Source organism: Ahaetulla prasina, chromosome 7 (genome assembly GCF_028640845.1).
Source record: "Ahaetulla prasina isolate Xishuangbanna chromosome 7, ASM2864084v1, whole genome shotgun sequence".
NCBI classification, from domain to species: domain Eukaryota; kingdom Metazoa; phylum Chordata; class Lepidosauria; order Squamata; family Colubridae; genus Ahaetulla; species Ahaetulla prasina.
In genome coordinates, this window is record NC_080545.1 from 59,423,168 (window position 1) to 59,444,154 (window position 20,987).

The 20,987-nt window shown below is 35.7% G+C and overlaps 1 protein-coding gene across 1 annotated transcript in view; it reads right to left on the minus strand.

Moving 5' to 3' along the window:
* Positions 1 to 100: 100 nt before the first annotated feature.
* EEA1 (early endosome antigen 1) overlaps positions 101 to 20,987 on the minus strand; it is a 64,554-nt gene continuing 43,667 nt past the window's right edge. Inside the window, 13 exon segments of the mRNA XM_058189710.1 lie at positions 101 to 4,129; positions 5,606 to 5,637; positions 5,640 to 5,697; positions 6,499 to 6,619; positions 10,678 to 10,916; positions 11,750 to 11,935; positions 13,073 to 13,204; positions 14,016 to 14,201; positions 16,004 to 16,186; positions 18,525 to 18,719; positions 19,395 to 19,496; positions 19,938 to 20,268; positions 20,739 to 20,878. Coding sequence (XP_058045693.1) covers positions 4,007 to 4,129; positions 5,606 to 5,637; positions 5,640 to 5,697; positions 6,499 to 6,619; positions 10,678 to 10,916; positions 11,750 to 11,935; positions 13,073 to 13,204; positions 14,016 to 14,201; positions 16,004 to 16,186; positions 18,525 to 18,719; positions 19,395 to 19,496; positions 19,938 to 20,268; positions 20,739 to 20,878 — 2,028 coding nt within the window. The 3' untranslated portion in view covers positions 101 to 4,006.

Consider the following 20,987-nt stretch of genomic DNA (forward strand, 5'->3'; position numbering starts at 1 on the left):
CATTCCACTAATATGTGAATTGGAGATGAATAGGTTTGACATATACAGCAGATAGCTTCCCATACCAGCAAAAGTGCACCAAAACAGTAATTGCAAATGGTCTATTTGAAATTTCTAATTTTATTTTCAGCCCAATAATAGAATACAAAAGTAATATTTCCATAAGTATCCACCCATGGGTTTCATACAGAATTAGTGATTGTGTGGTTTCATTTTTCTCACTACTCAGCTTCCATCACTTTCCAAATGCAGAGTTTAGGAATTACAGTGTATACTGAACTAAACTCTTTAACATTATAAGGCACGACTACATGACTACAAGTCATAAACACACCACTCAAAGAAGGACTTAAGAGAATCCACCTGATAAAAATTGCCATGCAAGACTATCTAAAGATAATGTGAATGTAAGGATCCACTTGAAAAAGAAGTGCAATCTTATGTAGATAAAGCTACCTTAATATATGTGTAAATTTAAGATAAGCACAGAAATTCTTCAAGTCTAATTTATACAATATACAGACCCCACCCCAATAAACATTATGCACAATATTCACATCTGCGACCATAATAAACCAATAGTTAAAAAGAGGCCAATAGGACAGTACAATTTGTGTCACACTTCCATTATAGAATAATAGCATTTGTCAATTTCTTGTCATGAGCACTGGAAATAGAGGCTAACTTAATGACATGTAAATATTAACAGCAGCCAATGTGACAAATACAGCTGGTATAGTTCAAACATAATTAGGAACAGTTGTTTAATTTAATTTTTCTCCAACACCTACAGTTTGTAGAATTAAAGGAATCCAAAGAGTAGAGATTTATAATAACTGTAAGTTACATAAGCACACATACTGAAATATTACATTTTTGGTGAATCAAAATGTTTTAAAATTTGGCAGTAACCACAAATCAAACCTAACAAGGTAGTGAGGGAACCATTTTAAAATGGGCTCAAGTTGAGTGTTTTATCAAGAGGTAGTTAAAATGAATTCTTACATAGTGGCATTCTTAGATTGGGCTTTTTGTGTGTGTTTTTAAAATAATTTTATTACAAAAGTGATAAATCCTATACAAGCAGCATTTTGGATAGATTTCTATTACAAAATGTTTCATTGTTTATTAACCTGATAATGTTTTTTCTTTCTCTTTGGTGCAAAGAGTTTGGATTTAACCACATAGTAAAATGTAGGTGGCATGAAAGTTATTCAGATCTGCCACACTAATCAACAACATATACTGTATTTTAAATTTATAAATTCAGAACGCCAATAACAAACTTTATTCATATGGGTTTTAAAGAGATCACAGGAGAAAAACAAATCTATGCTGAATGGTGTTGCCTACCACACAAACTATTTTTCTCATGACTGTTTTCCTGTGTGCCTGCTATCAAATTATTACATACTGAGGCGAGCAGTTAATGTTAAATATGGACAGATTTATTCATTTTTAACTCCTAAATGGAACTTAAAATAAACCACTTCTAAATTTTAAAGAAACAATACAAATACTAACTTTTCTGTTCGTAAGTAGGGAACTTCCTTTTCTGTTTATTGCTATGACCTGGAAATACATCACCTAAATAAATTTCAAAGTAATTTAATACGAAATCAAATGTTTATATAGGGACAATGAAAGCCACTGAGAACATGAAATGTGCAAAATTGCCAAGTCCACTTTTTCTATTCTTAAAATCAAGCAGTGCTGCCAAAGAATATGCAAACTTCTTTAGTATACACAATGCATACTAAATTATGTATCCTCTGGAGTACATAAAATTATGAACATAATATTCCTAAACACCATATGAAATTACTAGGGAATTGAATGAGCACTTAAGAATGTACAATTTTGTAGACCACTTACTGCATCAAGTCTTGCAAACATTTGTTCCTTCTCTTGCATATAGTGTTGGTTACACTAAAAAGTGCATAGTGCAAGTGACAATGCTATACCTTGCTCTTCCTGAGTTTTCAATGTTTAAACTATCAGATCAACCTCATTTTCTTTCTCTGAACAAGCTGAACTTTTATCCATGTGCGTGTGAAAGTGTGTAAAATATCTAGAGACTGCAATGAAAGCAAATCCCCATTTAAATGAGGAGCAGATAGTTTGCTTTTTTTTAAATATCCTTTTTAAAATACTTAGAAAAAATGCAAGTAACAGATACAACCTTGGAAAAGAATTCCTCCTTATCTTATACATAGGAAGCCATTTCCAAAATGACACCTGCTACAATAGATACAAGCATCATTTTAAAAAAATATTACTTCCCCCTTGTGAATCAGTTTCTTTATATGCTAATTTATGAGATGAAGAGTTCCTTATAGAATTAATCAACTAAGATAAATCAGAAGATAGCCCCAATAAATTTCAGTTCTTAGCATGAATACTTCATATTTTATCTTGTTCCAAATTAGATTAAAGTGATAGTAAATAAAATAGCTGTATAGCATCTGAATTGTATCTCGGTTGTAGACTGTATGAATAGCTGATGTAGAAGATTTGACCTCTGTACGTTATATTCGTATTTGACCATTTGGACATTACCTCATGCTGGTTCATAATCTAGTGATACAAAATTGTATAGTTCACAACTATTTTTTCTCCAGGATTTTAGACAAGAAAAAATGGTGTGTAAACCCTAGTACCAGTACCTGTGAATTTATGATTTGGAGATACAAGTAGCAGAACTAGAATCTTCTACATGGAAAGCCCTCTCTGTTACTATATCTTTATTAAACTACTTATGTTACTTTTTTTCCTACTTCCATATTCATTTCTATGTCTACAGCTGCACTCATACAAATCCAAAGAAAAGTTGATTTTAAATATTACCTTATATATATTTCACTAAACTAGATTTTACCAGTGGATTATTTTATATCACCAGTGTGCATAGTAGTGTATATATATTCCAATTTCAACTGAAACAAACACTGTTATTCATCTATTAGTTTAAAAACACTAATTTTAACTAACTTTCAGATGAATAAAATATGATATTACTTTTTAATAAACTCCATGATTAGAGAAAACAAGAGAAACTACTAAGAATTGAGGTTTCTCTTCAATCTTTAGCAGTGCCAAATTTTAAGGAGGACAAAGATTTATAATAATAATTAAAATGGGGAACATGCACCTTGAATGTTCCCCTGCAATTCCTTTCATTGGAATTGTAAAATAATTACTAATTATCATAACTATGTCTCTTTCAGTACCAGAATTTGCTATGCTTGGATCTTCCAAGCAATATTTCTTGTGAATAAGACAGAGAGAACAGTGCAAACATATTTAAATAGTACAAAAAATGTAAAGGAGCATCGGAATTTGCATATCAAAGATGATGTAGCCCAACTATTTTCAACAGGATGCAGCATATTCTTAGAGAAGAAATATCAGATCTACACTGGGATTGGGATTGCTTTTCATTTTCTATGACATATATTGTACAGTGATACTTTAGAAAAACAGCTTGACAATCTTGAGAGTTCAAGGCAGCTTCCACTAACTAGACATAATCATAAAAAGGAACTCACAGTAAAAAATGAAGAAGAAAAAAAGAGGAAAAAACAATAGACACAAAAAGCTGCTTGTTTGAGGCTATTAATACCTTATACATTTCTGAACAATCATTAAGTTATACTTATGCAGCAGTAATTGAAACACAAAATCCCTGCAAAACTGTTTAAAGGGGTTATTTCTGAACCAACAAATTAGGATAAAAAAATACATTATAACTCCTCTATTTTAATTTTATTTACAAGTCATTGGAGACTTATAAACTTGACACAGAAGCTCTCTGATCAAAACCAAATAAGTCACAGATAATTTCAACTTCACAAGAAATACAATTGTTTGACTTTAGCAGTTTAACACTATACTATAATTTTGCCAATTGTTACAATCGGTGCCCACCCAAAATAGTAGTCTGAGTATTGTACGAAGTGCATAACAGAAATTTTACTCTAGCATAACATGTAAGAGTGGTGAGTAATTATCCTTGCAGATCATTGAAACAAGTATCACAGACACGAACAGGTTTCTTAGAAGAAGGAGTTAAGGCATTCTTTGAGGAACACTCAGCACAGAAAATATTTCCACACTGTCTGCAGTGGTGCTGAAAAACAAAAAAAGAAAATTTATGAACACATGGCATATATAAACTTCATCATTGCTAAAATACAAGCTAGTATTATTATTTACTAAATTTATATGCTGCCAATCTCACTATCAAACAGTCTCTATTCCTAAACTAAGACATGAGCCATGCTTTGTTAAGCCTCAATGACTATATTCAAAAAACACATTAAGCCAAAATTAGTTAAATCACATCACATTAAGGCGTGAATGCTTGCTTTTCATATCTGGACTAAACATCAAGCATAAAACCATAGATGGATATTTTTGATGCAACAATTAGCTTTGGTTTAGGATAAATAATTGAATACATAGTTTGCAAGGAAAGTAAAGATGAGCATGCAAGTCTCTAACCATGATTTGATATTGCACAACCCAAATATTTTAAAACACTGAATTACTAGTAGAGCAGCTTAAATAACCAAGTATATATACTATATGTCTTCTCATTCAGCGACCATATTCCATTCCAATAACTTAATAATTAAGTAAACCGGTTGCTAAGGAAACGTGTGAGAGAGCAAAATAGCTGCTATGAAGATCACTGATTGCTACTGTGTCATTCAAATTCGTCCTCTGCCTCTATTTTACCTGCTCACAAGGTGAAGAGATTGCTTAAACAAACTACCTCTTTCTAACCTGCTTTTTTTCAGCAGTGCAGCAACTCCCTAAAAGTAAGTGCAAGTGACTTAATTAGTCGATTAGAACCCTCCCACCACTACTGCCTGAAACCAGATCTTAAATCAGTTTTAAAAACCAAGTGTTTTGCTATCAGGCATACAAAATTTGATCATAAATGCACACATTGCTCAGAAAATGATTGCTTATTACCATTTATTCCCATTGTATTTGAGAATGGTCATTAACCTAATTAGTAAAAAATAGAGAAGTCGCTATATTGCATGGGATAAATTTAAAACGTAACAGTCAGTATATTCCAGGTTTTTTATTAAAATGTATTTCTTCATTAGGATGACACTGGGCTGCATAAGTTATCTATATACACATATATTGTTGTCTATTTCAGTGAACAGATATTTTATCTTTCCTATGTAGCATTGGAAGTAGCAAAAGTTTCTGAAAAAAAAACTTATGCTAATTTTGTTAGAATACATATGAAATATGTTTGTATTTTCATAAAATGTTCCTATTTCCAAGATCACAATCATCCATTTCCAGTTATATTACATGCAGTGGATATTAACAAGAGAGAAATATATCACTGTCCAGGCTAAGCAGGTGTTGTCATCAAGTTAAATGAAAGCAAATGAAAACTTGGCATTGTTAACAAACCTCTCATATCACTGTATCCAAAAGAAAATATATACAGTATTTTGAGTAAATTTGTCCCATTCTATGATGGATATATGAGATTATTTCTTAATTTAACTTTATAAACACATATCAGTTCACTTTATGAAAATAAGCTTCATGATATATCCCCATACATACATACCCTTCTTATTGTTACAGAAAAACCTTCTCCATGCAATTCTGAACTTCATTGTCTTCAGCCCATTTCCTATTTAATGCTTGCGTATGTTTGATCTATGCAAAAATTTAAGAAATAGATATCATGTAAATATTAAATCAAAATTTCAAGTTATATGAAAACTATGTAATCAAAATTCAGGCTGTTAAAACTTAAAAATCATTTCCTCTTTCCCCCTGCCACTCCATATACTCAAGAGTATTCTATATCCAAGGCTAGTGATTGTTAGACTAGGTGAAGCCAACCCAACCAGATCATAACTTGTTCAGGTATTTTGCTTACTTACTTATGTAATTTGAACAATAATACTAACATGAAATTACCAATTACTGTATTTTTTGTAGTATAAGACACACCTTTTTCTCCCGAAAAAAGAGGGTGAAAATCTAGGTGCGTCTTATATTCCGAATGCAGCCCTGCCCAGCTTCTCAAATAGAGGTTTCAGAGGCTAAAAAAGAAGTCCCCAAACAGAGATTCAGAAAAAAAGCCCCCAAACAGAGATTCAGAAAAGAAATCCCCAAACAGAGCTTCAGAAAAGAAGCCCCCAAACAGAGTTCAGAGGCTTCTTTTCCTGAAGCTCTGTTTCGGAGGCTTTCAGAGGCAGATTTTTTTTTTCTGAAACAGAAAAAAAAGCAAAAAAAAAAAAAAAAAAGCAAGGCACAGAGCTCACAACTAAGGAACCTGTTGCTAAAATTCAGCTCTGGGAACAGCTGATTGGGGGTATTCCAGGTGGCCAATCCACCTGCCAATCAGCTTTTTTCTTATTTTCCTTCCCAAAAACTAAGGTGCATCTTATACTCCGGTGCATCTTACACTCTGAAAAATATGGTACTACCTTTCAGCACAAAATGAAATACCTGCAGTGACTGGTTCTCTCTCCCCAGCTCCTGCATGGCTGCAGTTGTATCATCCAGTTTTCTTCATGCATCCATGACTTTGCTTTGAAGCTTTTCAATTTCTCCTTCACTTTTAAGGCACCTGTGAAGAGGAAAGTAAGCAAGTGAATAATCTTTTAAACACTAAAGGAGGGGGAAGCGTATTCATAAACTGGGAATAATAAGATTATTTTAAGTGTGTTCTAAGAGCACTGTCCCATCTGTTAATTTTAAATATACAAAATAGAATAGAATAGAATAGAATAGAATTTTATTGGCCAAGTATGATTGGACACACAAGGAATTTGTCTTGGTGCATATGCTCTCAGTGTACATAAAAGAAAAGATACGTTCATCAAGGTACAACATTTACAACACAATTGATGATCAATATATCAATATAAATCATAAGGATTGCCAGCAACAAGTTATAGTCATACAGTCATAAGTGGAAAGAGATTGGCGATGGGAACTATGAAACGATTAATAGTAGTGCAGATTCAGTAAATAGTCTGACAGTTTGAGGGAATTATTTGTTTAGCAGAGTGATGGCCTTCGGGAAAAAACTGTTCTTGTGTCTAGTTGTTCTGGTGTGCAGTGCTCTATAGCGTCGTTTTGAGGGTAGGAGTTGAAACAGTTTATGTCCAGGATGCGAGGGATCTGCAAATATTTTCACGGCCCTCTTCTTGATTCGTGCAGTATACAGGTCCTCAATGGAAGGCAAGTTGGTAGCAATTATTTTTTCTGCAGTTCTAATTATCCTCTGAAGTCTGTGTTTTTCTTGTTGGGTTGCAGAACCGAACCAGACAGTTATAGAGGTGCAAATGACAGACTCAATAATTCCTCTGTAGAATTGGATCAGCAGCTCCTTGGGCAGTTTGAGCTTACTGAGTTGGCGCAGAAAGAACATTCTTTGTTGTCCTTTTTTAATGATGTTTTTGATGTTAGCTGTCCATTTGAGATCTTGCGATATGATAGAACCCAGAAATTTGAAGGTTTCTACTGTTGATACTGTGTTGTCAAGTATTGTGAGAGGTGGAAGTATGGAAGGGTTTTTCCTAAAGTCTACCACCATTTCTACGGTTTTGAGTGTGTTCAGTTCCAGATTGTTTTGGTTGCACCACAAGGCACCACAAGGCTAGTCGTTCGACCTCTCGTCTATATGCGGATTCGTCATTGTCTCGAATGAGACCAATCACTGTTGTGTCATCTGCAAACTTCAGTAGCTTAACTGATGGATCATTGGAGATGCAGTCATTGGTATACAGAGAGAAGAGAAGTGGGGAGAGCACACAGCCTTGGGGGGCCCCTGTGCTAATTGTACAGGTATTTGATGTGATCTTGCTTAGCTTCACCTGCTGCTTCCTGTTTGTTAGGAAGCTTGTGATCCACTTACAAGTCTGTTCCGGTACCTGTAGCTGGTTTAGCTTAGTTAGAAGAATGTCTGGAATGATGGTATTGAATGCTGAACTAAAGTCTACAAAAAGGACCCTTGCATAGGTCTTTGGAGACTCAAGATGTTGTAGGATGTAGTGCAGAGCCATATTAACAGCATCATCTGTTGATCTATTTGCTCGGTATGCAAATTGCAAGGGGTCTAACAGCGGATCCGTGATGGTTTTCAGGTAGGAAAGCACTAGCCTTTCAAAGGTTTTCATGACTACAGATGTTAAAGCAACTGGTCTGTAGTCATTCAGTTCCTTGATGGTGGGCTTCTTCGGCACTGGGATGATGGTAGAGCGTTTGAAGCAAGAAGAAACATAACACATCTCTAGTGATTTATTGAAAATATGGGTGAAGATGGGGGCCAATTGGTCAGCACAGACTTTTAAGCAAGAAGGAGTTATCTTGTCTGGGCCTGGAGCTTTTCCTGGCTTTTGTCTGTGAAATAGGTCCTGCACTTCCTTTTCTGTGATCACTAGGGGTTGTGAACCCAATGAAATGGGGTCAGTTGTAGGAGGCTTGGCTGTTGTTGGTGTGTCTGAGATGGGGGTTGTGGAGATAGGTGGCTGTAGTTTCCTTTCAAACCTGCAGTAAAACTCATTCAGGTCATCTGCCAGTTGTTGATTACCTTCAGCCTGGGAAGGAGGTTTGCCATAGCCAGTGATATTTTTAAGAGTTTTCCACATGTTTGCTGGTTCATTTGCTGAAAACTGATTCTTTAGCTTTTCAGAGTAGCTTCTTTTTGCTGCTCTTATCTCCTTGTTAGTGCATTTCTGGCCTGATTGTACAGCATTTTATCACCTTTTCTGTAGGCTTCCTCTTTGGAATGTCGTAGCTGCTTAAGTTTAGGTGTAAACCAAGGTTTGTTGTTACTGTGTATTCGCAAGTTCCTTGTAGGTACACATAGGTCTTCACAGAAGCTGACATATGATGTTACAGTATCTGTGAGTTCATCCAGGTCTGCAGAGGTATCTTTAAAAATATTCCAATCAGTGCAGTCAAAACATGCCTGTAGCTTTAATTCTGATTCCTCCGTCCAGGTTTTCGCTGATTTAATTATTGGTTTTATGGCTTTAAGTCTTTGCCTGTAAGCAGGTACAAGGTGAATCATGCAATGATCAGAGTGTCCTACAGCTGCACGTGGTAAAGACCGATAGGCATCTTTTAGTGTTGTGTAGCAGTGGTCTAGAGTATTCTTGCCTCTGGTGGGACAATTGACATGCTGAAAGTATTTTGGTAGTTCTTTCCTTAAGTTTGCCTTGTTTAGATCTCCCAAAACAATGGCCAGTGAATCAGGGTGTTTGGCTTCAGCCTCCATGATTTGGTCAGCTAGAGTTCGTAATGCCTTTTTTACACAGGCTTGTGGTGGGACATACACAGCAATTAGAAGAAATGAGGAAAATTGACGAGGCGAATAGTAAGGTTTGCAGTTGATAATTAGAGTCTCTAAATTGTTGTCACAGAATTTGTTGTCACAGAAAAATGGTTGACTGCAGCAAAAAAAAATGCAGAAATTTCCACAGAGATGAAATATTTCAACCCGGTCTCAGGTATCTATCATCTATTCTCTTTATGATGAAACAAATGCAAGGCTGGAATGCAGTAAACAAACAAATCATTTGATATCCTTTTAATAAGAAATAGCAGCAGCACTTATACATATAGCACTCAATAGTGCTTTACAGCACTCTCTGAGCGATTTAAAAATGTCAGCATATTGGCCCCAACACCTGGGTCCTCATTTTTCTGACCTCAGAAGGATGTGTCAACCTTGAGCCCATCAGGATGGCTCTGGACAGAATTAGCATGCAATACTGCATTCTAACCTCTGCGCCACAACTTTCATTAGTTTAAGTATTTTGCAAGTTGAAGTAATACTATAGTACCGTGATGGCGAACCTATGGCATGCGTGTCAGAGGTGGCACACAGAGCCCTTTTTGTGGGCACATGCGCCATCACTAGCTGCTCTTCTGGTTTATGGCATGTGCGTGCACGCCGTTCAGCTGATCCTTGCATATGCCGGAGCCCCAGAAATGTGAAGACCAGCTGGCCGGTGGCCCGACATGGGTTTCCGACACATGCGCCTGCAGGAAACCCGAAGACCAGGTGGGCGGTGCGCACATGCGTTTTGGCCAGCTGTTCTTTGGGTTTCCGGGGTTGCAGTTTCCGCATGCATGTTCCGGTTTGGGCACTCGGTGCCGAAAAGGTTCGCCATCACTGCTATAGTATATTAGCAGCCTGTCAGTTGAAACCATCAATTTCTGAACTACCAATCTTGACATTCATAATATCCTTTTATTTCCATTATTCTATGGAAAACTGTTCCAACTTGGCTCAAACCAAAACACAAAAACAATGCATTTTGATTAACGAGAGAGACCATTAAGATTTTCAAAGAATATGTTAGTATTTTGCTATTCAAAGTCAAGCAAAATTTTGTAACAAATATAATGACACCAAGATAAAAGTCATAACATGAAATATAGAAAGTTTAGAATTTCACGCAATCATCAAACTGAGCCTAGGATTATGAATTTTAGCTATTATTTAGCTATTACTGTTTTGCTTAGTTTAACAGGAATCCATAGGATTTTTTTTAAAGTGGAAAAAAATCTGATTTAGCCCAAATTACACAAAGTTCAACTTGTAGTAAAGAATGGAAAGAATGTCTTTCCTAATTTAAAATAAACCACTTGAAAACATATTTAGCAACTTACCTTTCCAGCAATACTCTTCTCTCATCCTGATTGTTTTGGACAGTGGCTTCGAGAACTGCAATTTCTCCACGCAGATCATCTATTTGTTTTTCTAGTTCACAAGCCCTTCTTTGGCTGCTTTGCCACTCTTTCTTCACTGTCCCTAGATTTTCATTCAGTGCTGTGATCTGCATATTGAGCTTACACTCAGCCTCTTCGTGACTTTTACACTGCTCATCTTTTTTCTTGATCAAAGCTTGCTAAAACAAGAGAAACATTTCAATATAACAATCTTCTTTCCAACACCTCAAATGTCTGCTCAGGTATCATTCTGGGAAGAAAGTAACATTTTTGAGGAAAACCTTAAAAATGAATGTTCCTTTCTGTAGAGAAAAATAAATTCTGTAGAGAAAAATAAATAAATAAATAATCAATAAATAACTGGCTTGGAACCTCAGTTGCCAATCAGAAGGGATTTTGTCCAACAAAAATATTCACTAGCTGAAGATTAAAAGTTTGATTTTATTGCTTTTCCTCTAACTACTAACCCGTAACTAACACTTCCCACAATTTTCAGAGAGTTTCCAAACTGGAGAGCAGGTCTTTTTTAAAAGCCAGTACACTGTGGAAAGAATAATTAATCAAGGAAATTACAGGAGAATCTTAGTTATTTCTTGGAATTCATTATTGCTTCAATTCATGCACAATTAATCAGTCTCATAATGAAATGATCTTTTGTAGCAGAAATATTGTTTTAAACCAAGTGCTCCCTAGAAAAGCCTAATAAAAGAATTTATTTTTGAGCCCGTAACACATCAAGGATTTCATATACTTAAATCAAAGGATCTATAAAACAGATATAGTACTGATTGTACATCACTTGATTAATAATAAAATAAAACAGAATAGTTTATTCCGTAAGCAATTTTGCTTTTTACTCACTGGCTGTAATATAAAAAGTAAGAAAAAAAGGGAATATTGGAATCTCTCCATTTATAATAAAATGACGCATTATGGCTCTGCAAATCATTCCACGAATCACTTTACTCATTATGGAGATACACCTCTGGATTTGTTTCTAAAACGTACTGACCAGTTTTGTTTCTATCTCAGCACATTTCTTCTTCAATTCCCCTTCTTTCTTCTTCCACTGGTCTTTCATGACTTCCTGGTTTTTCTTTTCTTGCTCCATAGCTGTACTAAAATTATCAACCTTTTCCTGTAGTTCTAGTTTCTGCTTAATCAACAGCTGTTTGGCATCTTTTTGATTTGATATCTCCTATTAAAACAAAAAACAAAAGTAATTCAATTATATAAATCACACTTAGTCAATCAAGAATTAATTCATTCTTTCTTTCTATCTATCTATCTATCTATCTATCTATCTATCTATCTATCTATCTATCTTATGTTATCTTATCATATCTTATCTATCTTATGTTATCTTAACTATCTTCACTATCTTATGTTAGTGAACAATTCTTGAAAATGTAAGGCCTTTCCCTTTGCAGAATTTCTTCTTTGCACTCATTGCAGCTATTCCTAGATTGTGAGGCCCTCCTTAAAGTTATTTGTCTCTCAGTTGGATATTGCAATCCATTCTATACTCTATACTGCCTTTGAAGATCAATTAGAAAATTCAACTGAAAGCTACCACTTGTGCCAAGTGGTCAGCATTACATTATGAGATACACTGGCTTCTTATAATCTTTCAAGGGGATGGTTATCACCAAAACAAAAAAACGCCCTAGATGGCACAGGAGAGAGTTACTGACAAAAATGCCTTTTTCGAGGGTGGGCATGCCATTGGTTTTCTCCCTGAAACAATGTCATCTTTTGGGATCAAGGCAGTGTGCCTTTTCTGTGGTGGTACCTACCTTCTGAAATGATTTCTTCCCTCTTTCCCATGGCATACAGTTGGCCCCAATCTTGCACACTCCTTGAGAGAGGGAGTGAAAACCTAAGAAAACGCTTAGGTTTTGTGGTCAATATGATTAGAGCTCCAGTTTGGAAGAGTGTAATGAACATCATTCCCAATTGCCAGCTAATTGTTAATATTTACATAGTTGGTGTAATATTTATTTTACTTGGTGTTGCTTATTTTGTTTTTGTTATCTTTTTACAGGTTTATTGTGCTACTCATAGTAGAATAGTTTTGAGTAGGGCAGCCTATAAATGCTTTAAATAAACAAACAATTGAACAAGCAACTAAGAAATTTGTAAACTTAGGCAGGAAAGAATTCATCGGAGCTGAAAAAATACTTATCAAAACAGCAGGTTAAAGAAGCTCATCTCAAAGCCAAGATCACACCTCATGCATTTAGGCTGCCTTATGGCACAATTCTGGAACAATGTTAATGTGTACTTTCCAAAGACTTATACAATATAATCTTGGAATGTTTATGACTTTACATACCTTCTCAAACTCTTGTTTGCAGACTCTAATTTCATCCCTTAGTTTCACATTTTCTTCTTCCTGTTTGCAATTTATGTTATAGAGCTCTGAGGTTTTCGATTTTTCATTAAACAAATCTTTTTCTTTTAAATCCTTCAGAAAAAGTCAACAAGTATATTTAAAATATTCCTTCCTTAATAAATATGCATATTTACTCAAAAAGAAGCTACTACTTTCAATGAATAGCATTCATTCAAATAAAGTCAATGGATAACTGAATTTATATTTTCCACTAATCCCAATGTTACCTCTTAATTTATTCTTTTAATGGAGACTCTATACTTCCTCTTCCAAGAGGTAAATATGATTATTTCATGTACTATGGATAAACCTAGTTATTTATATTGCATAATTTATTGAACTGAATTTCAAAGATACTATTTTACTATTTGTTGCTTTGAGATTAGAGAACTAAATCTCTTGATTCAAAGAAAGATAATTATACAACTGATACAACTGGGGGCTAAAGAAGCACTTGCTGAATTGATGCTAAGTAGTATGGCTGTATTACTTTTATCCTTCTTGTTTGTTCCATTACTTTTTCTTATTGGTATCATCTTTATGATTATTATTACTTTGATATTACGATCATTATTACTTTGTTGTTTTGCATGTACATTGAGAGCTTATATACAAGAAGACAAATTCTTCTTGTATATAATCACACATGGCCAATAAAGTATTCTATTCTTAATAGCCAAGAAAATCATCTTTCAAGATACAATTAATACTTGAGTACTCTATATTACATGAACATAATACAGTTAGTATTGAAACATGACTATTCCTTCCAACTTCAACAAACCAAAGGAAAAATAATTTTTCTACTTATATTGCAGATATAGATACGTATACTATCCTGTTCATCCTATATATAGTTCAAAGGATTAAAAAAACACATTACCTTATCTTTCTGTATTTCCTGTAACAACTTCTCTTGTTCTTTCAGTTGCTGTTCTTTTTTTGATATATCCTGTTCCAATGCAGATCTTATTGTCTTAAGCTCTTTGATCAATTGGTTATGATTACTAATTTGATTTCTATTAGAAATCAATTCTTCTTGAGCCAAAACTTGCTTTTCTTCTGTAACCTAAATTGAAAGCAAAGAATCACTAACACTCCAGAGCTACGTCATGAGTTACAATTGACAAATGTTCTTTTAGGTGAAAGATGAATAAATCACCTTTATAAATTATAATAAAGGTCTGCTAGCAAAGTATCACAATAATATATCGGTTCAGCTGACAAAAATGATCCGCAAAAATATAACTACAAGCAATGCAAGAAAAAAAATTGCTGCACTAATGCAGCAGGTATTTTTTCTCATTCAATCACTTGAGACTTTTGAAAACCCTCCCTGCATTCACAGGTTCCTAGACCATCTGCCATCAGTAAAACACAATGAAACTTTTGAAAATGAAGCCAGGTTGATGTAGTGGTTAAGGTGTTGGCCTAGAAACCAGGACACTGTTAAGTTCTAGTCCCACCTTAAAAATCAAAAACCGTCAGGGTAACTTTGGGCCACTCACTCTTTCTCAGTCCAGTTCTTTAACATTCTAATCAGTGAAATTGACCTATGGGTTACGCAATAAAATATTTATTCTTGTATTAATTCACCATGCACAGCAAACAGCAAGTATATTTTCCCAGCAAACTTCTCTCCTACACTAGGCCTTTCCAACTCATGGCTGCATGCAGCCCTGGACAGCTAGTAATGCGGCCTCACAAAATCATAAACTTTTTAAATTATTATGTGATTTATATACATTAACTATTTTATATATTTTATATGCAGCCTAAGACAATTCCTCTTCACTCAATGAAGCCAAGTAAGCCAAAAGATTGAACACCCATGTCCTAGACAGTAAAAGAGTGATGAGAGAACTGATGCAGAATGAGAGTTTATAACTGAGATAAGGAAAAATATGTCAAGAGATGTGAGGAACGGAAGACTTTATACTCGTTGCCCCAACAATTAAATTTATACCAGATCCTTATTATACATAACAAACAATAGTTTAATAAAGGTTTTAAATTACATTTAACTACTAATCCAGACATTTTATATATAAAGAAGCTACAAATGAATGAACCCTATTGCTACTTGCTGGACTTTTTAATTAGTTCCTTTAATGATTAAATGTATATTATACTCCAAATTCCAAGCTTTCTTCAATAATCTTCTTAACTATATTACAGCTTTACTAGGAAAGTAATGGAAAAACATATATCCAAATTATTATTTGCACCTATCTTCCAGCAGATGGTGCCATTAGGCAATACGGTTGATCTTACTATTCTAAATTTATTTTTTACATTACTCCTTTAATTCAAGGGGTACTTCATCACAATATAATCTTGGCTGTGGGTGAGTATACATGTTTGTGTGTTTACCAAAAAACACCTTAACTGTTTATTTTAAAGTTATATTCCCCCATGTGCTGCTTTTTCTAGGTAAGCATGACCGTAAGTGGTCATGGCAAGTTGACCGTGGTTAGTTGGCCACAGCGAGTTGGCTGAGATGAGTTGTCCGAAGCTAAAATATCTTAATGAGGTCTGAACATTTTGATTACAAAAAAATAAAAAATAGAAAACTTGGGACAAGGGAAAATAAAATAGAATATATGGAAAATACATAAAATAAAATACATAGAATACATAACAGATACATAAAATAAAATAGAATACATAAAATAAAATACATGGAGGAATAGCTACAGTTGAATAGGAAAAAAAATGAAGTACAGGGATTTGGGACAAGTACAAGGATTCTTCTTTGAAATATGATGTTAGCTTCAACTGTTCACTTAAGTGCTAACCAAAGGAATCTTTTAACTTACACAATGCATAGACTGAGAGAAATATGTGCAGTCCCAAAACATAGTCATATACCTTAAGGTCTTGCCGGATAGCCAAGATTTCAGATTCTTTACCATAAATATCTAGTTGAAGTTTTTCCATGTTTTCTTGAGCTTTTTTATGGACTTTCTGCAGTTCTGTTATTTTTTCCTTCTGCGTAGCAAGGACTTGTTCCGATAATGTTATTTGTTGTTGCAATTTATTTTCCAGTTCTGCCTAATACATACATGCACAAGATATATTTCTCTTATACACAGGAAGATAATTGAGAAAACAGACAATAAGGTCATATATAAATACCATTGCAGTCAAAAATTTGGGAAGCCCTGACCAAATTGTATCATCTAATGAATCTATCAGTGAACAAAAGCAGACACAAACATTACATGCTAGAAAGCTAAACATGGATTTTGTCTAATTTGTCACTTACTATTTATATTCAATTACTGAAGAGAAAAGTCAAAATCTATTTTTTATCATTCCAGTGTGAGCTAATAATAAAAAGTTGGACTAAAGAATCCTTAGTTTCCATAATATTGGGGAGGCTTAATGCGACCACATGTTTATTGGACCTGTGTCCCTCCTGGCTGGTACTGGCCACCCAGGAGGTGACACGAGGCTGGCTTCAGGAAACTGTCAACGCGTCCTTGGTGGAGGATGTCTTCCCCACCGCCTTAAAAGAGGCGGTGGTGAGGCCCCTCCTCAAGAAGCCCTCCCTGGATCCAGCTGCTTTAGAGAACTATCATCCTGTCTCCAACCTTCGTTTTGTGGCGAAGGTTGTTGAGAGTGTGGTGGCACAACAGCTCCCCCGGTACCTGGATGAAACTGTCTATCTTGACCCATTCCAGTCCGGCTTTTGGCCTGGGTACAGCACGGAGACGGCATTGGTCACGTTGGTAAATGATCTCTGGAGGGCCCAGGACAGGGGTTGTTCCTCTGCCCTGGTCCTATTAGACCTCTCAGCGGCTTTTGATACCATCGACCATGGTATCCTGCTGCGACAGCTGGAGGGGTTGGGAGTGGGGGGCACCGTTTTTCGGTGGTTCTCTTCCTACCTCTCTGACCGGTCACAGATGGTGTTGGCAGGGGGGGCAGAGTTCGGCTGCGAGGCGCCTCATATGTGGGGTGCTACAGGGGTCGGTTCTCTCGTCTCTCCTGTTCAACATCTACATGAAGCCGCTAGGTGAGATCATCCGTGGTTTTGGGGTGCGATGTCATCCCTATGCTGATGATACACAGCTGTACATTTCCACCCCTAACCAACCCAACGAAGCTGTTGAAGTGATGTCCCAGTGTCTGGAAGCCATGCGGGTCTGGATGGGGAAAAACAGGCTTCGACTCAACCCTTCCAAGACTGAGTGGCTGTGGATGCCGGCATCCCGGTACAGCCAGCTGATTCCATCACTGACTGTAGGGGGCGAGTCATTGGCCCCCATGGAAAGGGTCCGCAATCTAGGCGTCCTCCTGGATGTCTTTGGAAGAGCATATGACGGCTGTCGCCAGGGGAGCTTTTTATCAGGTTCACCTGATACGCCAGTTGCGTCCCTTCCTAGACCGGGGTTCCTTGTGCACGGTCACTCATGCCCTCGTCACTTCCCGCCTGGACTACTGCAACGCTCTCTACATGGGGCTCCCCTTGAAGAGCACCCAGAGGATCCAATTGGTCCAGAATGCGGCTGCGCAGATAATAGAGGGAGCAACTCAAGGCTCCCATGTAACACCTCTCCTGCGCAAGCTGCACTGGCTTCCGGTGGTCTTCCGAGTGCAATTCAAGGTGTTGGTTACCACCTTCAAAGCACTCCATGGCATAGGACCGGGTTACTTACGGGACCGCCTGCTGCCACCAATTGCCTCCCATCGACCAGTGCGCTCCCATAGGGAGGGCCTCCTCGGGGTGCCGTCGGTCAGACAATGCCGACTGGTGACCCCCAGGGGGAGGGCATTCTCTGTGGGGGCTCCTGCCGTCTGGAACGAGCTGCCTCCAGGGATACGACAACTCCCTGACCTCCGGACCTTTCGCCGCGAGCTAAAGACATTTTTATTTCGTCGCGCAGGGCTGGCCTAATAGTTTTAATGGGGGTTTTTGCTAGAGTTTTTAATTTTTTGCCAAATTGAATTAATTTTTTAAACAAAATGTTTTTAACTTTTGTATTGTTTGTATTGTTTTATTTGGCTGTAAACCGCCCTGAGTCCTTCAGGAGAAGGGCGGTATATAAATTGGAATAAATAAATAAATATTAAAATAAATAATTTCTTAGTATTTCATTTAAATTCATATTTGCCACTGAGCAGCAAATTATTTTCCAAGTATAACAACACAGTAAACATGTTAACAGACCTCCCTTAGTATATCTTGCTCTGAAGAATTATTCCATATGCCTATAAATGATACATGGAGGGAGAAATGCCTCCACAGATTTACTGTTGATATGATGCCACAGCATCAGCCAAAAATTATTATGAAATCATAAGGTATTATTATATACATAAAGTTATAATGAAGCAACAAAATATCATACAATGTTACGGAGAGATTACTGATATATGAATTTACCTTTTCTAATAGGGCTGTTTTTAATTCAGCTTGTTGTATCTCATTTTGTTTTTTCTTCTGGTCGAAAGATTCCTTCAATTCTTTTACCTTCAACTGGAGCTGTTGTTCATTTTTTTCTTTGTCTTTGAGAATACCCTGAAGCTGCAGGACTTGTACACGTGCCGAATCAAGCTCTGTTGCTAGCTGTTTGGATATCTAAATATTGAAATGTAGCATTACTTCAACATCATTGCTATTATGGCAATTATTATGCTTTGCTAGAAAATCTCTTTTTTTCTCACGTTACTACTTCATTTTTCTTAATACTAAATACATATTTTTCAAAAATCCAATTATAATGAAATTCCACGTATTTCACACAATTTAATCACACAGCAATAGTTAATAATTCATTTGAGAAAAAATTGTATATAGAGTTAAGAGAAAATTAATTTTTCCTTTCCACAGAGTTCTGAATATAGCAATGCTACAGGTAGTCTCGACTTACAACAGTTCTTTTAATGACCATTGAAGTGATTCATGAAAAAATATTAAAACCATTTTTCACACTTAAAACCACTGCAGCATCCCCATGGTCACGTGATCAAAATTCAGATGCATGGCAACTGGCTCAAAGTTAGGCAGAGATGTCCCGAGATCACCTTTTGTGACCTTCTGACAAGCTGTCAATGAAGCAGCCAGATTCACTTAATAAGTGTGTTACTAACGTAAGAACTACTATGGTTTATTTAACAAGTATGCTACAAAGGTTGTAAAATGGGGCAAAACTCATTTAACAAATGTCTTGGGCTCAATTGTGGTCATTGAGTCGAGGACTACCTGTATCTGAATGCCATAGGAGTCATGCTTATGGTCAACAATTAACATTACCCCGTCTTGTTTTTCCAGTAAGTTTTTCAGTTCATTCTGTTCTTTAGCTATAGATTCCGACTGTAACTGAAGTTGATGCCTAGCTTCTTGACAAGATTTTTCCTGTATAAAAATCAATATTTAATAAGGATTTTCTGTTAAGTTACTAAAATACATTACAAATATTACTAATGAACTCTTAACATCCTTTCAAATTAGTTTCAAGAACTCACACCACAGTTGAATCCATATATATGTAATAAATGCAAATTGTAATCACTATGATTTTAAAAGCAAAACCTATGAGAGAGTGGAGCAAAAGTTGTTATGTAAAGAACATGATGTCTTACCAAGCAATAACAACATTTTCTTTTTAAAATAGGCTATGAATTTAGGCACCAAGATACACATATAGTAAGCAAAGTGGTCAATTAAATATTTGTTCACTACTTTCCATAGTCAATGCCATCACCACTAAGATATTGTTTTGAATTTTCACAGGTAGCCTGCAAACTGTGAAATTGGTTACATAGAAAATACTTTTATTTAAAATTCAGGACTCACAATTTCTGCTACAGCTGTCTTTCCTCTCTGTTTCTCTTTCTCCAATGCATCCTTTGCTTCTTCCAAAGATTTGTTGCTGTTTGACAATTTATCTTTGAGGATTTCAAGTTCCTTTAATAGAGTATCTTTTTCCAGCTTCATTTTCTTCAAATCATCTGTTAATGTTTGCAGCTTTCCATCTAATTCCCTGTGATACTTCAATTTATCTTGATTTAATTTCTCAATTTCTAACTTCAGTTTTTCATTTTCTTCTTCCTGCTTTAATCTTTGTTGGCTTACTTCTTCTAATGTATCATTCTTTTTCTGTAAGTCTAATTTGGCTGTAGATATCCTATATAAATACAATGTAGAAAAATGAAATTATTTCAAGTTCAAAAGTACATAATTGAGCATTAACTTTTATATAAAACGTTTCAAATATTCAACAAACTTCCTATACTTTGCTTGGTAAAGTTAATGCCACTATTTCAGTATTATTACTGAATATTATTACTGGAGCTGTCCAGAGTCACCCTGTAGGGGAGATGAGTGGCCTAAAAATGTAATTATATGTGCGTGTGTGTGTGTGTGTGTGTGTATACACACTAACAAAGAAAAAACATTTTTTATTTTTATGCACACACACGTATAATTCCACGCAGATTTAAGCAAAATGTATAATTCAAAATAAAAGTTATTAGTTTTCACTCCAACAAGGCAACAGAGTACACAAGAAAAAAAGATGCTAGAAAATTAGAAACTCTGACAACTTTTAAAATGTGGCTACAGCTAAAAGTGGCACATTCAGATAATTTAACATACATTTCTCTCTCTTCCTCTAGTTGTTTGCTCAGTTCTGCAGCTTTGAGGTTCAACTCTGTGCACTGTTTCCTTTGCTGCTCTAGTTCTTGAAGAACCTTTTCTTTCTGTCCCAAAATTTCAAAAAGATCAGTTTCAAGTTTCTGTAATGATAATTTTTAGAAAGCAGATAATTACAACAAAATGATAATGATATAATGATAGCGGAAAGGAGATTAACTTAATCCTCTTTGCTTTACTTATCTTCTCTCA